The sequence below is a fragment of the Barbatula barbatula genome, assembly GCF_947034865.1.
Source record: "Barbatula barbatula genome assembly, chromosome: 20".
Taxonomy (NCBI): domain Eukaryota; kingdom Metazoa; phylum Chordata; class Actinopteri; order Cypriniformes; family Nemacheilidae; genus Barbatula; species Barbatula barbatula.
The window spans coordinates 2,627,209-2,643,736 of record NC_136783.1 but is presented as its reverse complement, the minus strand read 5'-3'; the positions used below and the strand labels follow the sequence as shown (position 1 = coordinate 2,643,736).

The 16,528-nt window shown below is 34.8% G+C and overlaps 2 protein-coding genes across 3 annotated transcripts in view; one reads left to right on the top strand and one right to left on the bottom strand.

Moving 5' to 3' along the window:
* The window catches only part of rbms2a (RNA binding motif, single stranded interacting protein 2a), a 32,161-nt gene extending 20,955 nt beyond the window's left edge, over positions 1 to 11,206 (top strand). The window contains exons 3-14 of the mRNA XM_079482782.1: positions 1,303 to 1,361; positions 1,439 to 1,530; positions 1,664 to 1,821; positions 2,480 to 2,559; positions 2,645 to 2,754; positions 2,834 to 2,877; positions 2,991 to 3,078; positions 6,169 to 6,219; positions 6,383 to 6,493; positions 6,575 to 6,649; positions 6,731 to 6,824; positions 7,344 to 11,206. Coding sequence (XP_079338908.1) covers positions 1,303 to 1,361; positions 1,439 to 1,530; positions 1,664 to 1,821; positions 2,480 to 2,559; positions 2,645 to 2,754; positions 2,834 to 2,877; positions 2,991 to 3,078; positions 6,169 to 6,219; positions 6,383 to 6,493; positions 6,575 to 6,649; positions 6,731 to 6,805 — 943 coding nt within the window. The 3' untranslated portion in view covers positions 6,806 to 6,824; positions 7,344 to 11,206. The remainder of the gene's footprint in view (positions 1 to 1,302; positions 1,362 to 1,438; positions 1,531 to 1,663; positions 1,822 to 2,479; positions 2,560 to 2,644; positions 2,755 to 2,833; positions 2,878 to 2,990; positions 3,079 to 6,168; positions 6,220 to 6,382; positions 6,494 to 6,574; positions 6,650 to 6,730; positions 6,825 to 7,343) is intronic.
* faim2b (Fas apoptotic inhibitory molecule 2b) lies at positions 10,471 to 16,482 on the bottom strand. Of its 2 annotated transcripts, XM_079482784.1 has the most exons (13): positions 16,242 to 16,482; positions 15,087 to 15,147; positions 14,912 to 14,985; positions 14,750 to 14,814; positions 14,515 to 14,568; positions 14,325 to 14,375; positions 14,195 to 14,234; positions 13,391 to 13,428; positions 12,895 to 12,982; positions 12,665 to 12,760; positions 12,491 to 12,544; positions 12,235 to 12,394; positions 10,471 to 11,758 (listed from the first exon to the last, which is right to left on the bottom strand). In XM_079482784.1, exons 1-12 carry the CDS (start codon positions 16,254 to 16,256, stop codon positions 12,245 to 12,247), a joined length of 786 nt encoding a protein of 261 aa, XP_079338910.1. In that variant the 5' UTR covers positions 16,257 to 16,482; the 3' UTR covers positions 10,471 to 11,758; positions 12,235 to 12,244. The 2 variants fall into 2 exon arrangements, with proteins under 2 accessions (XP_079338910.1, XP_079338909.1); XM_079482783.1 differs by having other exon boundaries at positions 11,138 to 12,394; positions 16,242 to 16,467.
* Between the last annotated feature and the right edge of the window lie 46 nt (positions 16,483 to 16,528).

The window sequence follows — 16,528 nt, the reverse complement described above, 5'->3', positions numbered from 1 at the left end:
CATGTGCTACTCATAATGCGATTACAATGAGATTTTGGCAATTTTGTGATTACAATTGACCTCATGAACACAATACTTCAATCTTAATAAGGCGATTAAGCTAATAATGGTAGTAAGTAATCAAACAAATGGTCTAATCGCAATAAGAAGGCATGTTTACACTTTAATTGTATCTCTTCCACTCTGACCAAAGTGCACATGTGCTTGTGCGATGCAATCTCAAATGTATAGTAACCGTTGTAGTAAATAGCAAATAATAAGAATAATAAAAATTGCACGTAAACCGTACGGCTGTACATAGTTTTGTTTACTAGCAGATTGAAAAAACCCTGTTCACTTCAATTTCCAGATGTTTTATAAACTCAGATTGCATATGATTTTTTTCTGAAAGTTCTCAACATTTTTATAAGTGATATTCCTCAAACAGAACTCAGAATTAGGACTAGTCAACTGTTGAGTTTTGTGGGATAACACATTTAATAAAATGGTTAGTCCTGGTCCTTGGGTTCTGATTGTTTGCACCGTAGTCAAAGACGTTGTAATTATCCCAAAAACCAGATGATGGGAATTAACAGAAGATGTCCAGGTTAGGTGAGACGGGTGCAAATGATTATGGGAAGTGTAGTCCGTGGTTAAAGAGGGCAGACAGTGGGTTTTGGCACTGTATTAGGCAGTATTTACTTTAGACTTTGTTGCTTTAAACTACATGTTTATATTCTTCATATTGTATATTTTTTGCACAACGTCTGGCAGAATTTATTTGTCATTATTGGTCCAAGATTCTCTAAAGTGTTGTTTGCATTGTAATTCAGGCACTTAAGTAATTTTAAATGATTCAATAAAATCTTAATGGTAGAAGTTATACTTAAAATTTATTGGAAAGTTTGCCAAAGGATTGATCAGGTAATTCAAAACATAATGATTAGATTAACAGAAAAATCGGATTAGTCGACTAATCAGCAAACATAATAAATACATTAAAGGAGTAGATCATGTCAGAATGAAAATGTTCTAATAATTTGCTCACCCCCATGTCATCCAAGACCGTGTCCTCATTTCTTTACTTGAAAAGAAACTAGGATTTTTTCTCCATACAATGTACTTCAACGGGGACCAGTGGGTTTGAGATCCAAATGTCAGTTTTTTCGCAGCTTCAAAAGGCTCTACAAGACACCAGCCAATGAATAAGGGAGTTGTCTAGCGAAACGATTAGTACTTTTCTAAAAAAAAATTAAAACGATATACTTTTTAACCCCAATTACACAGGATTTTACTTTAACACGTTTTTGTTTTGTTTTGAAGATATGGGAAGATTGTGTCTACTAAGGCAATTTTAGACAAAACTACCAACAAATGCAAAGGTGAGTGAAAAAGATCAACCTGATGTTTTTCAAAGATCAGCCAAAGTTTTTCACTTTTCATTTGTGTGTGATTGTAGGATATGGCTTTGTGGATTACGACAGTCCTACAGCAGCACAGAAGGCTGTGACAGCACTCAAAGCCAGCGGAGTCCAAGCTCAAATGGCCAAGGTACCAAATAAACCAGCCATCGACCTCTGCTCCTCGTGTACAATCTGAAGTGACTGCATTCATTCATGTCAAAATACAATGGTACAGATTTCATAGTTGTTGAGGGAGATGTCATTTTTGTATTTATTTCTAGCAACAGGAACAGGACCCCACAAACCTGTACATCTCCAACCTGCCAGTGTCCATGGATGAAGAGGAGCTGGAGGCCATGCTCAAATCCTTCGGTCAGGTTATATCCACACGCATTTTACGGGATGCGAGTGGCACCAGTCGAGGGGTGGGCTTTGCAAGGTACTTTATTAATCACACTAGCCAGCTGAACTCCAGTCTTTCATGGGAAAGTGTTTACAGCCTTTTTATATGTAACAAGTTTGACTATAGAAAATGAAGTACGCCAACACGATCGTGTGGCAGTTTAAGGTGTCTTATTTGGATAAATGTGCACAAGATCATATTCATATAAGGGCTGCGCAATGTTGACCACAATTCATATATATTCAGTATTTTTGGAATGAATGGCATTATATATATAATATATATCCTGGTTTTAACTCAAGTCCTGTTGCAAACAGACCCTATTTTTTATAATAAGTTAGACTTTTTAAAAACCTATAGAACATTTCTTAGGGAACCCATAGCTGGGTTTTTAGACTACTGAACTCCATTGCTGCTGAGGGTTATTACTAGTTTTCTCGTAGCCTTGTTATACAAAACTGAGATGCATTTAAAATGAAAAGTTTTTTTTAAATGTATATTCATCCTCTTTGCATAATGTACAGTATGCCCGAAGACGGGACTATATTGATTCACCAGTGGCCAGCCTTCAAAATTCCAATAATCCCATCAATTCCAGACACACGAAATCTGGTGTCGTTAGCTGTGTCTGTCTGAAAAAATGAAGCAGTTACAACATTTAACATCATTTATTCAAGTGTAGTTTGTATTACAGGATGGAATCTACAGAGAAATGTGAAGCCATCATTCAGCATTTTAATGGCAAGTACATCAAAACCCCACCAGGAGTGCCAGGTTTGCAATAATTATTTAACCATTCTTTAGTAATTTAGATAGATGTCCAATAATTGAATGTAATGTTGTGTTCCGGTCCTCTCAGTTCCCATAGAGCCTCTGCTGTGTAAGTTTGCTGACGGAGGGCAGAAAAAGCGCCAGAATCAGGCAAAGTACTTACAGAACGGTCGTCCCTGGGCGAGAGAAGGTGATATGGTACGAAAACGACACTCTCTTCCATTGAATTTGTGCAGACCCACATGTTTTACATTGTTACTCATTGTATCTGCCTCAGGGAGGAATGACATTCACATACGACCCAACAGCATTACAAAATGGGTGAGTACAGATACCTTCTGAAATAAAGTTGTATCTGTGTTCTGAGATTATTGTTAAGAGATCTGCTGTCATCATAATAAAAAGACTGAACTGATGATCGCAAACATTTTTAGGTTTTTTTCTCCACCGTACAGCATCGGCCCAAACAGAATGATCGCCCAGACCTCTCCATACATGTCCTCACAAGTCCCGTCCTATCAGGTCAGTATTCTTAAAAGCATATTCTTAACTATATTAAAATGGCCATATGAGTAGGTTCATGGAAAGATTTATAAATGAGCACCTTGTAAGCCAACCGAGATCTGACTTTCTTTCATTTTTGTTTATATACTACGCTAAAGTTGAATGTTTGCCAAAGCTAACAGCAGTCAGATGAAAACCGATCGCCTCACAACATGTGTTCAGTCTTTCATATTAGATTGCAGTGACTCCGCTGAACTGTGGGAACTATGACATCTCACTGAGAGCTAATTGATGAACAGACAAAAAATAAATATTCAGTGAGATCGTATAAGTCTAAACAATGAAAACAGCCAGGCTACAGATTAATATAATTTACTTATAAAAGGTCAAAGGAGAAATACAAATGTAAGCCCTCAATATATTAACACAATGCCTATTGATTTTCAAACGTACCTCGTTCGTATTTTTTATATACAGTATATACATGCATGCAAACAAATACATTTACATTTATTCTTTTAGCAGACACTTTTATCCAAAGCGAATACTCTAATACATCAGAGAAAAAAAGATTAACGAGAACAACATAGCACCATGGTACAATAGCAACACTCGTGCCCTTAAAAGAGAAACACGTAAACTGGAGCGCAAATGGAAACAAACCCAATTAAAGGTCTTTAAAAAATTGCGTGGAAAGACAATCCAATGTTTTATTTAGCACAGTTGCTAAATTAACAAATAAACAGACATCACCTGACCTGGTTATTCTGCCGCACCTTGGTAGCAATGAATTCATGAAATTTTTTATAGAGAAAATCTAAAACATACGAGACAAAATAGTAAAAACTCAACCTCCAAGTCTGTCCTATGAATTAGTACCAACCATCACCCAAAAGAAAGTCTCCAGTGTTTTTCACCAATAAAACAACATCTAAACCTACAACTTGCTTATTAGACCCCATACCAACTAAATCATTAAAAGAGTTACTACCCGTTGCAATTTAGCCCATTTTTAACATTATAAACTCGTCAATTAATCTAGACCATGTCCCAGGATACTTTAAAATGGCCGTCATTAAGCCTCTTATCAAGAAACAAAACTTAGACCCCAATGACCTAGGAAACTATAGACCGATTTCTAATCTCCCTTACCTGTCTAAAATAATAAAAAAGTAGTGTCAACTCATTTATGCTCTTTCTTACTAAATAATTACATACATGAAAAATTTCAGTCAGGCCTTAGACCGCATCATAGTACTGAAACTGTGCTTATTAAAATTACAAACGTCCTGTTTATAGCACAGATAAAGGTAACATCGCATTCCTAGTCCTGCTTAGACCATAACATACTTCTAGATCGGTATTGAGGGACAGGCACTACAGTGGTTCAGATCTTACTTATCAGATAGACATCAATTTGTCTATTTAAATGGGGATTTATCAAATCTAACGCAAGTAAATTAGGGATTACCTCAGGGATCGGTTCTAGGACTCTTGCTATTCTCAATATACATGCTGCCCCTTGGAAACATTATTAAAAACATGGAATTAGCTTCCATTGCTATGCAGATGATACTCAGCTATATATCTCATCGAGACCAGATGATTCCTCCCAGCTATCCAAATTAGCAGAGTGCATGGAAGATATAAAACATTGGATGACTTGTTATTTCCTTCTTTTAAATTCTAATAAAACTGAAATATTACTTATCGGACCAAAGACACGTAAGCAGAATATTTCATATTTAATTATAACCTGCAAGTTGAAGGATGTACTGTTACTCCCAACAAATATAGTAATAGATCTAGGCTTTATATTAGACAGCAACATGTCATTTTGAAATCACATCTCAAATGTCACAAAATTACAAATATTCTATGTGTTGCTGATGCAGATAAACGTATTCATGCATTTATGACCTCAAGACTTGACTACTGTAATGCTGTCCTGAAAGTGGCTGTCCTGCATCATCAATAAACAAACTTCAGCTATTTCAGAATGCAGCTGCCAGAGTTCTTACCAGGTCTAGAAAATACGATCACATAACCCCAAAGTTATCAACCGTTCACTGGCTACACATTTAAGTATCGTATTGAGTTATTTTAATTACATAAAAGCTCTGTTATGTAGGTGGGGCTAAACCCTTTAAGACTTTATATCACACTACAACCCATCACGCTCTCTAAGATCTCAAAACTAAAGAATAACTAAATCCACCAAAGGGGGTCGAGCTTTCTCATACGTAGCACCCAAACTCTGGAGTAGCCTTCCCGACACTATTCGAGGATCAGACACACTCGCCCAATTTAAATCTAGATTAAAGACACATCTTTTCAGCCAAGCGTTCACTTAATGCAGAATATCAAAAAACAAAAAAGTAATAAACAGACCCAACCAGTTAATTTCACCCGCTTTGAAGCAACGACTATTAAATTCAATTTCACTTATTTGTTGTAAAGCGCTTTTACTTACATTTAGAAGTGCTTTGGTTACTACAGATTAGTATTACCATGTGCATGGTACACAATATCAGTAAATCATCCAATATCATGGTCACTCTCACTTTACATGATATTGACCCTTCGACTGTCAGTCAGCGTCAGTCAGCTGCTAGTTCCATAGCGAACGAAATGCCACATTTAAACATCCACGCAATTTGCAGTTGAAGTGAAACAAGCCATGACCCTTTTTCCTTATTCGATATTCCAAAAATACAAAACACGTTGCAAAACACGGATATATTTGTTTTTAAGGCAACTATCTGAGTTTACCCAAAGTATATAACAAACCTACACAACGGCTACACAATTAAAGTTATCCTCTAGATATTCTCAATTTAAGGATTATTTACAATTTACACATTGTTTATTCTTAAAAACTTTGATGCTGCAGTGTAACATTTTAAGTAGGTGTGCCAATTTCAATTTGAATGACTTTTTCTTGTAAAGTGGACTACACTATTCTCTTAAATTGAGAACGATTTCTACAATCTTATTTTACGGTTATTCTTATTGTTCTTGGTGTGAATGGGAATTAAGAGTCTGTGTAGTCTGGACCTCTTATTCTGTGTTACGTATAATTGCTTGTCTATGTGTATGTGTATTAAGGTGCACGGCCCCTCCTGGATGCACCATCAGTCATACCTCATGCAACCCAATGTAAGTGATCCCATATGTCTCCATCTCTGTCTAGCTACCTTATTGAACTGTTATTTTAATCCAGATACTGCATCAACCCCTTTAATAACAAAAGCAGTGCCTTGCAACTGATAAAAGAACTTGTGGTTTGGATAATGGGCTTATAACGTGTCTCTCTCCGAAGGGGACAGTTCTGACATCAGCAATGGATCACCCCATGTCGATTCAGCCCACATCTCTGCTCGGACCCCTGACCCAGCAGATCGGCCACCTTTCTCTTGGCAGTGCTGGCACGGTGGGCACCCCCTGTCAATGGAAACATGACAACAAATGCAAACAAACATTTGTGTAACCACCTTTTTTTGTCTCCCGACAGTATATGAACACGGCTCTGCAAGGGACGTACATCCCGCAGTACACCCATGTGCCTCCCTCTAGTGTTACAGTAGAGGTATGAAAGCAAAAGAGCCCATCCATTACACATGTCAGTCTTTTTGTTTTCCACTTTCAACTCTTATTTCTTGTCCTACAGGAAACCAGTGGACAACAGCAAGCCCTGGAGACGTCTACAGAACACGCGAATTACTCCTATCAACACAGCAAATGAAGCTACAGCAATAGTCTCTGTAAGATCACAGGACGTTAGGAGTTACAAGGAGCATTAGGAACTTTGCATCATTACTGAATTATAGTAATGGTGAAACATATTAGTGTAGTTTTCATATATTTATTGTAGTTTTTCAGTCATTTTGAATTATACATGTTGGTATCTTATTATATTATATATTCATAATAACCAGTGTACATTTTTGTTAGAAAACATGTTTTGGATTGATGTTGATGAAGCACTATGAGCCGTATTGATGAGACTCTGGGAGTGTATAAAAACACAAGTGACTGAAGTATTTGATATCACTGATATCGTTTAATACTGTATACCGTACAGTACTGTACAGTTTTATATGATGAGCATTGAAACGACCATTTCAGCTTCGGTACAACTTTAAAGGAGATTTGAATTTAACATGAGATTGAAAACGCAATGAGTCGTTTTTAAGTATATAATTCACTATATACTGTATATAGATATACAGATAGATATATGAGAGAAATGATAAGCTCTGTCCATTCTCTACCCACTGTAGGTCCTCTGAGGGGGCAGTGAGTGCTGTGGACTAAGGAAATCTCAAAGAGATTCACACATTTCTACAGACAAAGAGTACCAGAGGGGACACTGGTCACAAAAGGAACATTTTAGTTTTTCTAAAAACGGTCATAAAAAAGACATCCCCGTTTAACTCCTCTCTCTTCAGGAGTCATTCAATCAAAGGTGGGAGACTGCATGAAAGGGCTACCTATCTCTGATCTATTTTGATAACAAAGTTAAAAACAGAAGGTAAGGTAAGGAAAAACACAATGTGTCCTTTTTTGCACACAACATGACAAATGTTTATATTTTAAGAGACAAAACACAAATTCACAGTGTCTTTTATTTTTGTAAGATATGCAACTTTATGTTATTTTGTTTTCAGTCAGCAGCAATGAGTTATTTTTGTACGGTTTGAGATGCGAACAATTTATTTTGTTCATTTTTTAATTTGTTCTTTTGAAATTTTGCGGTTAGTAGAAGAACCATTTAAAGCCACTTCTGTAAAAAAACTGTAGAGAAATATTGAAGATATCAAGGCAATCACAGTGTCTCCTAGAGCAACATCATTCACTTCACATGGGAAAGTTTTGCATCCAAGTCAGTTGTTGTTTTAGCAAAGGATATGTCCAGTTTATCAGATTGTTTTCAATGTACCTAAACTATTTGGGTTTATTAATCCATTTTAAATAAGGAATTACATTTTATTGGTCATCTGTAAACCATATTCGGAATATTTATTAGTATTTTGTGAAAATCTTATGAGGTATATCAAAAAAAGGCTAACGTGGGCATCGCTTCCCAGTTTTAAATCAGATGTAATCTAACTAGGTGGTTGACTACAAATATTTGGACTTTCTATTTAAAAAGAATTATATGGATAGAAAGCATTAGCTTGCTGGTAAGATAGCTAGCCAGTTAGCATTTAATACCATGGTTTAAATAGGCAGAGTTCATTCTTGTCACTGAAAACTGGGACACTATTCTAGACGCATGTACATTTTATTTAACTGAAAAAATTGCTAAGTGCTTAAGAAGGTGTTTTCCCCCACGCAACCTAACACTTATCATGAAAACTATTGCGAATAATGTAGACAAATTAAAGTTTGAAAGTCTTTTATTTTATAATTATATTTTCATATCTTGACATAAAAATATATATGTAATTGTTTTACTTTGTTCTTTTTGTTCATACCTAAAACAATCTGATTTCAGATTACAAATCTGACATAAATAGGATAGCGTTCTATAGGAAGTGACTTTAAGTGGTTTTAAGTTTTGTTAGTATCCCAAATATTTTATAGAACTAATGATAATATAATGACCTGATGAGGCCTCTCCTATATGTGTACTCTTAAAAAAGATGTGTTAACGATTTACACACTGTTTGTGTTATGCTATCTAACACATTATGTGTTATTTGATCACATTTTGTGTTGATTTTGTGTGAAATAAATGAATGTTAAAATGAAAACAACATGTGTTCTCCCAGACAAAACCATGTTGAGGACAACACACAAAATGCGTTGTTTTAACATAAGCATTTTAAGGGTGTAGCAATGTCATTAAGCTGCAGTTTTGTTTAGGTTTAGGGTTGGTTGTAAGAAACAGTCACCCTCCGACAGACATTGTCATGTGACTGAACTGGATAGATTAGGAAAACTGAAAAACAATGCATTTCAAATGAGAACAACAATGTCCATAGCTGTGGATAAACAGAGACTATTTTTCAGGCAGAGATTTGGCAGAAGCTTTTATCCTAAGCGACTTACATTACATAAGGGTTAGGTTTCGGTTTCTGCATTCATTTATTGTCATTTGATCTTCATCACGGTCACAGTTATAGACAGAACATAATAATCCAATCTTTAGTGTCATTAATGAACACATCCCAATAAACATTCACAGTGCTGAAGAGATAGTAAGCAAAGTTGCCTTATTGTTGTTATTTGGACCATTGACTGTTTTGTGATTTGTATTGTTTTGTGATTTACGTTGTTCATGAGTCTCGTGTTTGATGATTAGATATCTAAACAAAACTGTTTTCAGTATTATGGCAATGTTGTGTACAGTGGAGGAGCCTCATTGGGTTGTGTTTGTGTTATCTGGACTTTAGTGGTGTACAGATATTTGTTGCTGGTGCTGATGTAATACATAAAATGTTTGATCAGGATCATAAAGGACCGAAGCAGTTCTTCACAATATGACGTCACTTTTTATCTCATGCTGCTGTCTTGTTTTTAAATGATTTGTTTTTAATGTACAGTACATTTTTTATTTTTATCAACTGTAGTGTTTTGGGCAAAGCTTTAAATGTGTCAACAGATCCTCTGGCTATAGGGAAGGAACTGTCTGTGTATGTTGGATCGTGTTTGTTTATAAATCCACTGTGTTGGATTCATTTCCGTGCAACTCCCATGAAACGCATGTTGTTTTACTTGAAGTTTTCTTTCCTGGCCATCCATAATGTGTGCTTCGAAGATAATTGTGCATCTTAAATGAAACATAATAATACCATCATTAATCTAAAAAGACCATTCAGTTTTTGTTCAGTTTAGGATGCGGCCTGACATAATAAAAAGGGCTTATATACTGTAAATAAAAAGCCATGCCAATGATACTTCTATTAAGGGCTACACAAAAGTGCTGTTTACATTGTATGAATGTAAAGCCATGGTCTTGCTCTAAAAACAACTGGTTTTATTTAGACTTTCTATACTTTTTGGCAATATTTTTATTGGAAAATGGTTTAAGGATAGGATACATTGAAATGAAACTTAAAGTGGTTCAAATGGATGTATACCTCATCACTGTGACTTTAACTATAGTCAATCATTCATGTGATATTCGTGTTTATTCGTGTTTCCAAAGATTGTTTTTCAATTGTTTTTTCTACCAAAAATTGCAACACCACCCACCAAGAAGCATCATGGTTACATCTAAAGTGATTTAGATCCAACGGTGATAATGGATCTGATAAGGTCTGAAACACACATTTTTTGGGATGCAGAGAAAAACTAAAGCTTTTGGCCATTAAAATAATTCTCTTTATTTTCATTTCCTATGTTTTGCCCACTTTGGGAATGTGATTTTATTGTTAATGAATACACCATGTAGTTTATTTTAGATTTTTATTAAATCTGGTGAATAATATCAACCACAAATAAAATGTTGTTTTGGAACTACTCCTGTATGAAATACTCACATGGTTTCAAATAATTCATGTTGTTTTAAATCACATTCATATATCTAAATTTGGGAATGGTACTGGACATTCAGTGTGACATTTCCCGGGAATGTTTTATACCCTGATACACATTAAAATGTTAAAATATGGAAGATGATAGCAGGACAGTTTAATGCCTTTTTTTCCAGAGCAAATAATCAATTTCAACCTGATCATCTTATTTCATAGTTTCAAAAGGAATAGCTTCTGTCATGATGTGTCTAAGGTGTTTATCAGATAAAGCCATAAGCATCAGAACCATTGCAAGTTATTGTTTTGAACATGCAGAGTTGAGAGTCTGTACAATGTGCCTCAAAGAATAAATGTTGAAGTTTAGGTTTGATATATAGAAATTGGTAGCGGTGCAGCGGTCACTTGGTTTGTGATGTTGATATTGAACTTATTAAATGACTCGTCTCTTGAACTGCTTTTTAAAACCATATTTCTTATTTATAACACATTTTGTACAGCTAAAGATACTTTTTCATATTGGTTTGTTTGTGTTCATCAGAGTTGCTAGCCAGCAATGTGTCTTCTTGTGCCACAGTTTCTATATCTGTTCTTCATTTGATGGAAAAATGAACCATATTGTTCTTTTGAACTTCCTTTTGTAATAATAAAAACATCTTGGTTGTACTTTTTTGTAGACTGTTTTTAATATTCACCTACAATATAAGGAGTGTCCCCTTAAACAACTTCATGATATGCATCTTGTGTTTCTTTTTAAAGAGTACTCTGGAAATGTCAAGTGCACTTCACATCATTTACTTAAATAGACACATTATTAAATACAGAAGTTCATAATCAAAAAGAGTTCAAAAGCATTAAAATTAGGTTAAAAAGGGACTTTAGGATCACAGGAAACACATGCAGTCAGTTGTGTCCAAACTTTGACCCATGTGGATGTACATGTGCATATCGCTGGGAAGGAGGAACGCATGTGGCAATGGTGGAGCAAGAAGCTCTAACTGAGGGATGCACTGTAATGAGGTAGACTAGCACCCATAGGGGAGGACACAGGTTTACCAACAGTGGAAACATAAAGTGGAAACCACCCTTGTAGGGGGTTACACTATATGGGGTATATAATTATACTAGTATATGATAAGTATATAGCTTTCCTGTAGCTCAGTGGTAAGAGCATTGTGTTAACAACGCAGGGTTGGATCCCAGGAGATTGCAGATACCTATGTAAAATGTATAGGATAAGGCAATGTACGTCGCTTTGGATAAAAGCGTCTGCCAAATGCATAAATGTAAATATGATACTCTATATTGTTTTAAATGACATTTATATATTTTATATTAGACATGATAATTATATGACAAAACGCGCATTGGTATAAAAATAAAGTTTGGTAAATGTCAATGGTACCATACTTTCTCATCCAATAAATAAATTAGCAAAAATAAAAACTATATAAAAGCTACTATTCATAAACAAACCTAATCTGTCAACATGGTAAATGTGTGTTTTTGGAACAAAATTGATCATGTGATTTTATTTGTTTTTTTAGACATATACATTTCCTGTGTCTTTTCTGTAAGGGTGAGATCATTTGTACTGTTTATTTTCCTCATCCTATAGTATGGTAAAGATCGCATTTTATACAAAAAAAAAAACGAATGGCTCTTAACATCGTACACAACAGGAAATATTTACCAACAGTGTTTTATTCTCTTCCGTTTCCAAACATATCCAACAGGAAAGTAAACAGGTACACAATGTCCAGGTAAAGACTTAGAGTGGCAAAGATATATTCCTCAGGACTTATGGTGTACTGCTTGTTTCCCATCAACAGCTGTGTATCAAAGGCCAAGAACTAGAACGATGTAAGAAAAAAAAAGAAATGAATTATTAATTGTTACAGTATATATCCGTCATCACAATAACGCTGTTAAAGCTAATCTGTTCTTACCATGGTGAAGACAACAGCACCTATGCTGGCATACACAGCATGTAACCAAGGAACCTTTTTACAAGAGAAAACAGATGAGCTATTAACTAAAAGCCTGCCAGTATCTCAGTTCATTAAACTAGGCTGAAGCCCAAAGTTGTGCTGTAGTCTTTATGTTTAATGATAGATACTTACATAGCCAAAGGGAACCACCAATCCCATTACCAGAGCACAGAAAAACATCACCATGCATAGAATAAAGAGAAGACCTTGGAAAGACGTGATGTCAATCTGCGGAGACACAAATATTACATTTTTGATACCACTCGTCCGTGTGTGTTACCCACATAACCATATTTTGGGACAAATTTCAAATATTCAAATACATAAACGTGCGTGTGTGTGTGTTTTCATAATTCTCTCACCTTGCTCTGAAAACTAAAGATGGTGACACACAGACACACCAGGGCAGTGACACCTATGCACAGCACTACAGACTTTGTGTTGTAGAAACTGTTGGAAATAACAGATAAAACATTATAATGTAGTTTTAAAGCAGTTCACCTTCGATACAAATTCTGTCATCATTTCCTCACCCTCTTGACATTTCAAACCTGTATGGCTTTCTTCCTTCCGCAGAACACCAAAGAGACTATTTTAAAGAATGCTGTTAACAGTGCCCCATTGGTTATAGAAGTGAATGGGGGACTGTGCTGTTCTGTACCAACAAAATATCTTCCTATGTGTTCTGCAGAAGAAAGAAACCCCACAGGTTTGAAATGACAAGAGAGCGTGTAAAAAGTAGACAGAATTTTTTATTTTGAAGGTGAAATGCTCCTTTATGGATACATGTTGGCACATATGGAAACTCTTACATAGGAGAAAGCATGCCAACACACAATACACTGTATGTTTCATTACCTGGAGATAAAGCCCAACATGCAAGCCATGCTTAAAGTCTGCAAGACACAATGTTTGAGAGAACATGCGAATAAATAACAGAATATGAATTAGTTAAAGATGAGTCGAAGTAAACAGAAATAATATGTGAAATATGTGAATATATATATATATATATATATATATATATATATATATATATATATATACTGTATATAAATGTATATAGGGCTTGGAAAGTTTATGAGTTATTATTTCCTAATATGATATATATCAATAATCAATTATATACAATAACATCAATAATTGTTATAACTAAAAGAGTTTGGTTCCAAAATAAGAGAACTTTTATAAAAAGACAATTTTCCATCATGTTGGTGCAGTTGGTTTGTTTTGATTTAACCAACAATAAATAAATACAGCTAACACAATTAACCACAGAATATACATAACATAAAAAACATTATTTTTGAACAAAATTAAAATGGAGTTATCTTGTTTTCAAACCAAACTCTTCACTTCTTTTTTTATATGGTTAATGCCCTGTCAGTGGCAGATAGCTTTGGTTTTATGTTTAATTTGATGAAATGAATGTTTAAGTTGAGATTCACAAGAAATAGCGGTACTTTTAAAATAAAGTGCACAATACAGTACTTTTAAATTCATTATAGAATTTAACGCTTAACAATTAATCGAGAGAAAGAGAGAGCCCTTGTCAACACTGCCAACTTCCATAATAATGGCGCACAGTTAAAAATAAGTTTGAAATGATTATTTGAAAGGGACTTTTATTGTTAAAATTGCAAATGTTTTTCAGATACTCACAAAAATTGTGAGTAGAATAAGATTCCATGGAAACTGCCTCCTGTATTGAAAATAAAATAGATGCCATTGTTATATTTTGCTCTTATTTCTCATATATATTGAATGTTTAACCAGTATAATAACAAATGACCTTAAATCACCACAGCATGCCAATGAGATATATGTGACAAGAAACAGAAGACTGCAAAATACAACTGGTAGAGATCAGTCACCGATACGGTACATATTTGTATGACATTAGGGTGAATAAGGTTAATATTATTTAACCTAATGCAGATTTATAATGAAAATGTATTTGAATCAATAATAAAATTACATACTTGGAGACGGAGTATAAAACAGGATGGGTTTGAATATACATCCTCATTGGAGTACTAAATAAATGCAGTAAAGAAGAAAATTAGAACAATGGGAACTCAAATGATAATGGCAATTACAAACATACAATATACAAACATAAATAAACAATAACTGATTTATTATAAAAGATTAAGTAATTCCATGAAAATGCATTTGTTATATAAATTTAAGATGTAAAGTAATTGAGTTACTCACTAGAATGTGAAGAGAACAACAACTGCCAATGTTGTACAGAGCTGTAACATCAGAATTGAATAAACCTGCAACAGTAAGAAAACAGCTTCTAGTTTCTATCATGATACATTTCTAGTTTCTATTTCATATGCCTATATGTTTAGATCAGTTCAGAATGGCTACCTTTCGTATAAAGATTTGTCTAATATACATGTCTTCCCAAGAAAATGTCCCACCACCATAGTAACCAGGACACCCTACCAAAAAAGACAGAAAAAGGGATTAAGATGAGATGAGAAAACAACAGTTTACAACAGAAATCAAAAACTATGCAGGAAATAAAACTAGAAAAAAAAACCTGCGTTCGCCTCTTCATAACTTGGAGGAATGTTTCCTTCAACAGTTTGAGCCGGGGTGACCTGTACAAAAACAAATTTTTACCACAAATTAAAAGTAGATATTTATTTCTCATAATGACATCTAATCTAAGTCTGACAATGTACAGGTCAGTAATACCGTATTTATACCAGTCTATGGTAAAAACATGACAAGACAGTTTTCATTTTTGAAAGTAACAAAATTTCGGGTCACACTGTAATGTGTCTATTGAAGTCAGTAAACTGAATACAAACATGCTTAAAACTGTCTAAACATGCTTTGCTAACATTATTTTATTGACTGTGTTAAGATACAAAATATATACGTTAGCTTTTAAAGGGGTCATATGGCGCGAATACGTGTTTTTCTGTGTCTTTGGCGTGTCATAAGTTCCACATGCATGTGTTAGACACGTGAAATTGCAAAAATTAAAGTGTCTGAACAAAAGATGCCTCATATCTTAAAGCTAATGCTCACCCAGACCAATCACTATGCACTGTTTAACTGGCCAATCAAAGCACACCTCGCTTTTCAGAGCGATGATTTCTGTTAAAAATCTGCGCCTTTCAGAGAGGCGGAGCAAAGAGGAGATACAAAGATGCACGGTATGTGGAAAATACAGCGTCTTTGAACCTAAAATATTTTATACACATCTAAAACAAACCATAATATTAGTTTTAGCCGTGTCATATTTTTAATGCTTTAATGCTGCAGTCTCACTGTTCATTACTTTAATTTGATTATTTTTGACCAATTTTAACAGTGACCAATGTTTTGTGTTAGAATCTAAGTTCACATTGCACTGTTAGCCTACCAGTGAAGATGTGAACAGTTATTATTTGATCAATGTTGAGATCTGTCTTAAGAAGCGTTTTTGAAAATGACATTCTGTAGACGACAACATCTTAGAACACAACCGAAAGATTAGCCGTTGACATTTGTTACAGAAGACAGAGTCAGGATCTATAAATAGCCAGAATAATCTTCTTATAGAAATATGCCGCTGTAGAGTCTTTCCAGGTTACATTTGTGATGTTAAATTGAAAACTACTGTATTGAATATTGATGATTTTTCTATAGTATGTTATAGTATGTGCTTTATTCTATTCTCAGTAACTGATAAAACTATTCTTACCTTCTTCTGTGTCATCTCTGCTGTAGTTTCGCAAGTGTTCTGTTGCTTTACCGATTACCAAAGGAAACTGTCACAGTCAAAGAAATTTAAGCAATTTTTTCCTACTGAATACAGGTTTTCATTCTGGGAACCTTACTATGGTTCAGACTGCATGTGTGCTGAAAGTGTGCTTCCTATATAGTATCCATTCAGGTTAATCCTTCTCAAACACCACTCCCCCTCCCACACCGTCCATATGTCCCAGATAACATGATGAGAGTGAGTGCGACTGTACCACCTACAACACA

Coding starts and splice junctions, on each gene's coding strand:
- faim2b (XM_079482784.1), bottom strand. Junction 14,815..14,911: donor GACAAATCTTTATACGAAAG/GTAGCCATTCTG, acceptor TTACTGTTGCAG/GTTTATTCAATTCTGATGTT. Junction 13,429..14,194: donor TTATTCTACTCACAATTTTT/GTGAGTATCTGA, acceptor TGTGTCTTGCAG/ACTTTAAGCATGGCTTGCAT.